This window comes from Cariama cristata, unplaced genomic scaffold (assembly GCF_000690535.1).
Source record: "Cariama cristata isolate BGI_N322 unplaced genomic scaffold, ASM69053v1 scaffold9824, whole genome shotgun sequence".
Lineage (NCBI taxonomy): Eukaryota > Metazoa > Chordata > Aves > Cariamiformes > Cariamidae > Cariama > Cariama cristata.
Window position 1 is genome coordinate 1 of NW_009611231.1, and position 9708 is coordinate 9708.

Sequence of the window (9708 nt, forward strand, 5' to 3'; positions counted from 1 at the left end):
GCTCTGAGGGTATTCCCTGGCTTTTTGGTCCAAATTCTGACAGGATTTTGTTGAAAAAAAAGGAGCAGAGGCACCGGGAGAGAGGAGAGCGAGCGGAGATCTTCGTGCAGAGGGTGGAGAAACGGGGCCCCGTCCTCCGGGCGGCACGGTGCTCCGGGTGGTAACGGCCTGTGTCCCACAGGTGATGCGAGGATGACCATGGCCCAGGCTGGAGCTGTAGTTGCCGCTGCCACAGGACTCCTCGTCTTCTTCCTGTACTCCTCCATCCACAAAGTTGAGGAGGGGCACCTGGCTGTGTATTACAGGTACTGTTTCCTGCCAGAGGCTTGACAGTTTCTGTAGCCTTCCCTAAGTTTGTGTCTCTCAGCTGGGATTCATCCCTGGCCCCAGATCACCTCGGGGGGTGATTGCTCTCTCCTGGGTTTCCCTCCAGGTTTTGCCCCGAAGTGGGCAGACCGTGTTGTTTCTGCTCTCTTGCACCAGAAACAACATGGGCCTGGGTAGCCTGGCTCTGTGCAGGACTGTGACGAGTTTTGGTCTTTCTGAATTCTCAGCTACTTTTCCTCCCTCATCTTTTCTGGGTCACAGTTTAGATTTCAAAGCTTAGAGGACTTAAGCTCTTGGTCCATCCAGTCTTTTCATGTCGGTTGATCTCTCCCTTTTACATCGAGGGTTGTCACCTCTGTCCCAAGACTGTCAGCCAGCCAGACTACTTAGAATCATGGAATCGTTATTGTGAGAAACGTTCACCTATGTAGTTTTTTAAGAGAGGACAAAGTCTGTGAAGCAAAGCTTTATTTCAGCACTGGGTGCATGGGAGATCACCTCTGTGATCCTCCTGCATGCACACTGGTTAGCCTCGCTTCCACATATTCATTTAGGACAGTCATTCGTATTCGTGCCATTTCTCAGAAGTCTTATACATATTCAAATGATTTCCCCCAAGTTATTTACGTTTATACCCTCCCACTTGCATCTGCGCACTGTTCTGTAGAGGTCTTCTTTGAGGGTCGTGGGGTGAAGGCTCAAAGTCTTCCTCTTGGTTGAACTCCTTATTCCAGCGACTGCACTTGTTTATATGTTTCAGTTATATTGCAAACCCAAGTTATTCCTCTCTTTCTGCCATATAAAGGCAGGAAGGTGACAACCAGGTAGAGACTAATTATGGCTAAGATAAGTGGTGTCAGCCAAAGCAAGCAACGTGCCCCTATACCCGAATACACATTACCCTGTCTCCGTCCCCATACTTGGGTACCTGGAAACTTACATTCTTTCCGACTGTCTGTCTGCTTAGGCTTAAGCAAAACCACAGTACCACTTCTCCCAGTTATGGTTGGAAGAGACCTCAAGGATTATCAAGTCCAACCTTCTACCCAACACCACTATGCCCACTAAACCATGTCTCAAAGTGCCACATCTAAACGTTTTTTGAACGCCTCCAGGGATGGTGCCTCCCCCACCTCCCTGGCGAGCCCATTCCAATGCTTAACAGCTTACAGTGAAGAAGTTCTTTCTAATGTCCAGCCTGAACCTCCCCTGGTGCAACTTGAGACCGTTTCCTCTTGTCCTGTCGCTAATTACCGGGGAGAAGAGCCCAATCCCCACCTGGCTACACCCTCCTTGCAGGTCGTTGGTCTCCCCTCAGCCTCCTCTTCTCCAGGCTGAACAACCCCAGCTCCCTCAGCTGCTCCTCATAAGGCTTTTTCTCCAGGCCCTCTAGCAGCTTTGTTGCCCTTCTCTGGACTCATTCCAGCAGCTCCATGTCCTTCTTGTAGTGAGGGGCCCAAAACTGGACACAGTATTCGAGGTGCGGCCTCACCAGTGCGGAGTACAAAGGGATGATCACTGCCCTGGTCCTGCTGGCCACACTATTCCTGATACAAGCCAGGAGGGTGCCACTGGCGTTCTTGGCTCCCTGGGCACACTGCTGGTCATGTTCAGCCGGCTGTTGACCAACACCCCCAGGTCTTTCTCCGCCAGGCAGCTTTCCAGCCACTTGTCTCCACGGCTGTAGCGTTGCATGGGGTTGTTGTGACCCAAGTGCAGGACCCGGCACTTGGTCTTCTTGAACCTACTTGCTCTGCTGTCATTTTGAAATGGATCTTCTCCCTGGATCTAGGCTGAGTTTCACCTGGGGCTCATAGTTGCCCTGAATAGCATCTGTAGAGCAGCTCATTGTTTGTCCACAGCAATGAGCAGTCATAGTCACTTAAAGCCATGTCCTGACTAGATTTGCTTCAAATTTGAATAAAGGAGCGGAGAAATTCAGCACCCGCCTTTCTGCATTTTTTGGTATTTCTGTCATATTTCTACCCTGTCTTTTCTACCCTTTGCATTCACCACCATAGGCCAGTTTGTTTTGCGTGGCTCTTTCCTTAATTACAGGTGTGTTGAGCAGCATGGGCCCTTGCAGCCTGCTGCAGAAGACTTTGCTGCACTACAAGTATCGATTGCTTAGAGCTCTCCTCTGTCTGCTTTTAACCACCTGCCAGCCCCCACAAGAGACTGCACGTTGTCTTTGTGCTTTGGGCAAGACACTGTGCCAAATGCCTTGTGGAAATCCAAACTGGCAGTATAGCATCAACTGCTGGATTTTTCTATGGCTACCAGTGAACTATTTAGAGAGGAAAATCTATGTCTTGAAGCTCTCTGCAATGTCGTGACAATGGAAGTGTTTAGCAATATCTGCCTTCTCTAAAAGTTAATTGCTCACAGGACTGAAGTAAATGGTTGTGGAGTTGCAGCAGGCAAGAACCATAGGCAGTCAGCCCTTTTGTAGGTGAATTGGTGGCAAATTTGGTGCAGGTGAGTAATGTAATTTGCACTACCACAGCTGTGACCCCTGGCAGTTTGAATGTACTTGCTTGTTCTCAAAGCCAGCACTTAACTGTTTTCCAGTTGCTTGCGCCTTTTGCCCATTTTCTTCTCTCTTTGTAGGGGTGGTGCGTTGTTAACTAGTCCAAGTGGACCAGGCTACCACATCATGTTCCCGTTCATTACTACGTTCAAATCTGTGCAGGTTTGTATCTCCTCATCTTGGAAGAGAGCGAGTGAGAGCAGATAGCGGTAGGGATATTGCTGGATGGGGGTGACGTCGACAACTGGTGGTTGCGGAGGGGCTCAGTAATGTGGTAGTCAGAGCAGCAGCTCCTAGGAAGCCTTTGGTTCCTTCTGCCTTAGGTACCAGACCCAGCTGTGTGCTAGGACTTTTGGTGGAATCTCCACAACATGCCTGTGTGTTGCTTGGGACAAGAGATGTCCTGCTGTGGGAGGACAGTCTGTGTTTGTGGCCCTAATTGTTTCCTAGGAGAGCTGCAGGCCTCAGTGCCGCAGGAGCTGAGAGTTAGGGAAATGAGCACAGCTGCCTTTCTGTCTCCCAAAAGGGAAGTTGAAAAGGAGTCTGTCTTCTGCCCACACCTGTGGAAGTCGGGAGGGAGGCAGAGGACACATTTTTGGCTCCATGTTCCTGTGTAGTGGTTGTGAGAGTCTGGGCACAGCATTATCTTCCTGGAGAATGGAGAGGTTTTGTGAGCACTGTTGTTTGTTTGTTTTTTTATTTCAGACCACGTTGCAGACTGATGAAGTGAAAAATGTGCCTTGTGGGACAAGGTATGTTTTTCCTTTGTATTTCTCCTGGTGATGAGCAGATGCACTCTGTTGTGTAGTTTGCAGCTAGTCGTTTACAGTGCTGTGACACAGAGCCTGAAAAGTAAAGGCACATACCCTAAAATTAGTCCCAAAAATGCACACGTACATCATAGTTGGAAATAATAGAACAGGAGGCATGGGAGGGAGTGCTCTTGCTTTTGCCAGAATTGATGTTCAGAGGGTATTTGCATTTATAGTGATGTTCTTTTGATTTTTCTTGGTTGCTTCGCTCAATTACTCTGATAGCCTGTTGCTTGTACTTTGGTCTGCCCTCTGCTTTGCAGTATTTCTAGTCTGAATCTTGCGGCTAATACAAGTGCTGAGCCCAGCAGTGGGCAAAAGTAAATGGTGAACAAGAATCGTCCTGATGGGAGATGCTTCATTTCAAAAACAGATCAAGAAAATGAGTCTCCTGGAATTGTTTGGGCATTTTTGGAATTGACATTTCACCTGATGTAAAGGGAGAGTGAGAAAGAATAAAGAAGAATCCTATGCATGGGTGGCACATGCCTGCTTTGTAATTAAGCTGATCCTTTTGTCAGCACAGATCTGTATAGTTTTAACAAGCAGGGCGGTAACAGAAGGAGAGAGCTAGATGAGTTGGGTTGCAGATCCTTTTGTGTGGGTTCATTCACAAGTTAGTGATGATCGAATCTGTTTCTTCAGGATAAAAACAAAACTGGTGATTCTCATCTTTTAGCTTTAGGGTACTCAACGATATTTCTGTTTTTTAAAAAAAAGTGAGTACGACTTGAATGATGACACACCATGACCGTGTTGAAATTAAAAGTTGAATGTTAGTGGCAACATTAATAAAGTACAGTTAATTTTGGTCTGCTTTCGCCCTTTTTGAAATGAGATCTTGGAATTATTCCTATAGCGTCAGACATCACTTGGGCTTAAATGTTAACAAAGTTCTTGAGGGCCCTAGCTGGTTTTAGTTTTATATCTCAAACGTCTTTCAGAGTATCTGTAAATAATGCTAGTGTTCAGTGCTGCAGCCAGGACTTTGTGGTCAGGTAAAGAGTCTTTAGGTCAAGTGAAAAGTAATTGCAGGAAGGAGGAGTAAGGCTCATTATGTTCTATATCTGTATCTTTTTGAATGGCACAGTTAAAAAGAAGTCGTCAGAGCAGAGTTTTAGCAATGCGTTTAGCGGCAACTTTTAGCTCGTAAGTAGCATAAATAGGAGTAATACTTCACCTGCTGGGCGTTGTAAAGCAGCATCACATCTCTGGGCCAGGGATGGTGTCCTGATGTCCTGCAAGCCTTCTCAACAGACCAAGCAAAGCTTTCTGCTGAAGCTTAACCATGTTAACTTGCTAACACAGTTGAAATTAAACTGTGCTGCTTTGACCCTGCTTGAGCAAGGATGTTGGACAAGGTGATCTCCAGAGGTCCCTGCCAGCCTTCAACCATTCTGTGCCTCTGTGATTTAGGAGGTAAATATTCTGTTTAATTCTGTATAGTTAGTTTATTAAGTTCCTGTTACGTTTCAGCATTGTGGGATTCAGTTGTGCAGTACAGGTGTCATGAAGTTATAGGTAATAAACATACTTTGAAACACCAAACAGCTGGTGAAGCAGTTCTTAGTTAATAATTGAACACACTTCAGACCAAAGGTCCCAGTAGCCCTGTCCATTTTTAAGGTGTTAGTGCAGGTTCTTTTGAATTTGCTGCATTTAGAATCTTAAGTTTGCAGCTGCTCCATGCCAAATTTTGAATCCACAGTTCCGTAATAAACATTAGCTTTTAAATGACAAATGGATCAAATCTGAAATTTCATTATCCCGGTTCAAAGTTCATTACAAGAATGGATCCTCCAGAGTTTAAATTTCTGTAGTTGTATATTAAACCATCAGATTTTAAAGACTGGGTTTCCATAGAGGACCACCATATTCATATTCCTGTTCTCTGTATCCTCATCTATATCGGGAAGCTTCTGAATGGCTGTCCCATCTCCAATTTCTGCCTTACCTTGTCCCATTGATACTTCACAGCATTAAGTGAATACACTAAATACAGATTTTAAAATACTTTGGCACCAGATGACTGTTTTTCATAAAACAGCTGTCGCCTCAGAGATGAAAACCATTTCATTACAGCAGGTAGAAGATGTATCTGCTCTAAGCTGTGAATTGCCTCTGGTGTCTGAGATTTCTGACTTTCCCTAACAAAAAAACAAGAGCACAGTTCCTTGGAAAGTTCAGCAGTTCCCTCACTGCAGGTCTGCTCATCTCGAAAAACTGATGGAAAAATCAGTTCAATAAACCAGTTTTAAAAGAGCAAAGTATTCCAAAGGACTAACTGGAAGAATTAATCGAGAATTAATATACTCACAAGTATATTAACTGTGGAATACAATAAATGAGTTGAAAGTGGTGTCGTGCAAATATTGCATGAGAGAATTAGGTAAGTAGCATTTTTCTTATAAACTTAACTGGAAAGATTATTGCTAAATATTGTACAGGTTTTTTCAATGCCAAGAAACAGTAAATAGCTAGAACACTAAGCAATAATATTGCTCAAGCATTAGGTGTTTATTTCCAAACGTGCAAGAGTTGTCCTTTGCTTGTGCTGCTGCAGATCTTTGGCAGATGGAGCACTGGAGGAATGCTGCTCTGGGACAGATCCCTGTTTGTTAGCCAGCCACATGGAAAAAATGTGTCTTGAATATTGCAAGTGGATGTATTGCATTAATCCCTGTATCTCTAGACAGACCAGATCTGACTTTTAAGCCCAATTTTTACATGCTCTGATTGCCTAACCTGCTCTGGTCTTGTTTGCGGTCAGCTCTAGCAATAAGCATTAAACCTTCACCTTTTTTTGCGGCCTCTCTTTTATGGCAGTGTCCTTGACTTTTTCCTTTGTCTTCGCCTGGCCTAAGCTAAAATCCTGATGTCTATGAGGCTTTCTAAAGTCTACTGAGATGCCTGATAGTGTATGTTAGTCTCCTGTAGCATTCCCTGTACACTTTCACCTCGTCCTGTAAAGTTAGGGACTATTGCTGCCTAATTATGCTTAAACTTCTCCCAGATGCACATAGGCTGCAGAAACTTTAGTGGAGAGTTGCAAGCACTGGAAATCTCCCTGTGGGAGTCACTCTGCCTTGCATCTGGCAAGAAGCAGGCTTTGAGAAACAACGATGTTTTGAGAATGGTAGTGGCATGTCAAAATGGAAAGAGCACCGTCTGAGCCAGCATTTAAGCTGTAGATGCCAAAGGGAAAGTAAAACAGCTGTGAATGATGAGAGGATTTGTTCAGTTTGAGGTCAGCAAGGTGTGTGAATCGCCCCAAATCAGTGCATGATGCTCTGTCAGATCAGCTGTCCTGAAACTGCCCAGGACAGTGTCTCCTGCAGCCCAGGAGTTTACTAACATCTTCTGGACCAGGCTGTTTGAGAGGAGGTCTTGTCTGAGATGCTCACATTAAGATTGGAGTGTTACAGTTCGGTTTGGATCCTGGATTTACAGCAGCAAGGTCCAGAGGGCCATCCCCACGGCACAGTGTGAAATGATGATGGCTCCGGCAGCTGGGTGGATGGATGATGAACACAGTGTAAGTGCTTTTTTAGGCTTCATTTAACCTTAAGCCCTCTATGGGGAAATAAGCCTATTACAGTTCGCTTGTGCCCCACTGTGTTGACCCACGCTGATTGAGATCCTTGGCAGGGTTGCTGTAGGTGGTGTTGGTTGAGTCAGACGGGCAGCAGTCAGTCCTCTCTGGTCTGAGGTGCCAGTCTTTCTTGCGTGTGAGGTGATGAGGGGCTGTGGATGAGTCCTGCGTAGGAGGCAGATTGTCTCAGGTGCTCTCTTTTTCCTTCTAACGTCCCCATAAAATTGAAATGCCAAAAGGACCCCAACATAAAGATGTGCAGTAGAGGAGACTCTGGTGGAAGAAGCCCACACGTTCTGCTTTGGTTCCTCACCAGGATATCTAGAAGATACCCCACAATGGTAGCTGGGTTTCCCTGTCCTGGTGGAGATGTCATAAGGTTACTGAAACAAATCAGGAGGATGAAGAGCGCGTTCAGAAGATCCCGAGGAATGCTGTTGGACGTCACTTGGAATGATAAATAGTCATTTTATTGGATGTGGTGGGACAGAGTGCAGAACAGATGAGATGGAGAAAAATACATATACCGTACCATTATAACTGCTTGTACAGCCTGACATCACTATAAAAGATCCATAAGCTGGTCTTACTTAAAAATAAGAGCAACAGTTCTTAAGAGAGAGCCAGCAAGAATGACCATGGCCTAAAGAGAAATGTTGAGTGAAAAAGAAATTAATACTTGTAGTAGTAGTATCTCACTGGGAAATAAGTCTCACTTTAGCCACAAATATCTTTTCTGCTGGCTTGTCCCTTCCAGCAGACAAGTTCAGTCCGTCGCCACCATTTTTAGCTCGTAGCTTGACATGAAGCAGGCAGGTTTGCAGAGCAAATGCCAGCTGTGCCTGGGAGACCTTTTCTAAAAGAGCACAGACACAGGCAAGTTCAGGTGATTTTTCTGCAGACTTCGCTTTCAACTGCTAGAGATTAAGATCTACAAAATATGAAACTGAGTTTGTCATGGGGGATATGTTTGCATTAAAACACTAGAGAGACCAAGTTTGGAAATGTAGGAGGTCCACTTCTGGGCATCAACTGTCTCTAAACAGTTTCTGCTAAAGCTTCTTGTTTATGATTTACCTTTGCCCTGAGGACAAAATTGCGAGTATCATTCTTTAAAATTACACTCTCGAGAGACTTAGGAGCCGTTGAAAATTCAGGGGTTTTTTTCTTCACTGTAGAGTGTGTGCTGCTGTGCAGTGTCACAGGTACCCAGGGGTGGGCATGACCTGCTGAAAGCCACGTCAGTAAGAGCAGAGGTTGGTATCGAGCCCTACCTCTGGTTCCATCTTTTCTCTGCTGGTCCAGCAACACGTGATCCTTTGGGGAAGGGACTGCCTGCAGGCTTCTTCCGATGAGATGTCTGGAGCTTCTTGACAGCATGTGCACGGTTGCGGTGTTACTGGAGAGCCGTTTCCACCGTGACACTGAAGCAGGGAACATGAATTAAAATCCGTTATGTGCTTTTTTTCTTTCTTTCTAATAGGGGCCTCGTCAAGTTCCTGCTGGAGTTAGTAAATGCATGAACTTAAACTAAGGGTTTGGGTTTTTTTATTATTTAAAACGTCTTCACTGCCTAGAAGAGCTGCAGTGCCTCTGCAGTTTGGGTCCGCTCTGCCACTTGCAGGTGTCATCTGCTGTCATTGATGCCTTCCCTTCATTGTGCTGGGCTCCCACTTTCTGATAGTTGCAGCTACATTCCTGTTCAAAAATGTTTTTCTTTTACTGGCTAAGTGGGAGATAACAAAGTGAAGCGAAAGTGCTTTGCAGACTTGCTGGAGCACGCTTTTGATTTAGGCAGAGAGAGGGACCAGTCTGTACAAAGCTGAGGTTTGCTGCCATCTAATTGCAAAATGCTCAAGAAGTCAGAGTTGTTCTGGGTAAGTTTAGTGGAATTTAGTAAAAGAGGGGTAAAGACCACTTTGCTTTAAATATGGACCTCTGTTAACAGTTGCAGTAATAATTCATTAATTGTCTTTTTCACTTACAGTGGTGGTGTTATGATCTACATTGACCGAATAGAAGTTGTGAATAAATTGGCGCCATATGCAGGTATTTCCCCATCCTGTTTCAACAAGCAGCACTGTGACTGTCATCTCTCATCCCGTAGCAGCTCTGTCTTGGTTTGCAAGACTTTCATTTTCTGTGTCTTGTTATCCTTATGGTTCCTAGTGCCGTAGCACTTAGTTTCATGCATGCGTCTGCAAGCTTTTCAAAGAGCCACAGATTTGCAAAGATGAAGATAAATTCTAGGATTGCTTCTCTGCTGTACATTTAAAAATGTGATGGGTGCTCAAGCAATCCTGTTTCTTGCTGCTGAAGGGGAGACCACTTGTGAAACTAAATACACAAGACGAACCTCCAGGTGCTTGCTAGCTCAGCTCCTGGGAAAATTGCAAAGGCAAAGTCCGCGTAGGAGCCATTTACCTTCTTATTTCAGCAGCTGCTGA

The 9708-nt window shown here is 45.1% G+C and overlaps 1 protein-coding gene across 1 annotated transcript in view; it reads left to right on the plus strand.

The window, feature by feature from the left end:
* The first annotated feature begins 192 nt into the window (after window positions 1–192).
* Window positions 193–9708, plus strand: part of LOC104160098 (erlin-1-like) — a 19533-nt gene continuing 10017 nt past the window's right edge. The window contains 4 exon segments of the mRNA XM_009698157.1: window positions 193–305; window positions 2938–3019; window positions 3563–3609; window positions 9249–9310. Coding sequence (XP_009696459.1) covers window positions 193–305; window positions 2938–3019; window positions 3563–3609; window positions 9249–9310 — 304 coding nt within the window.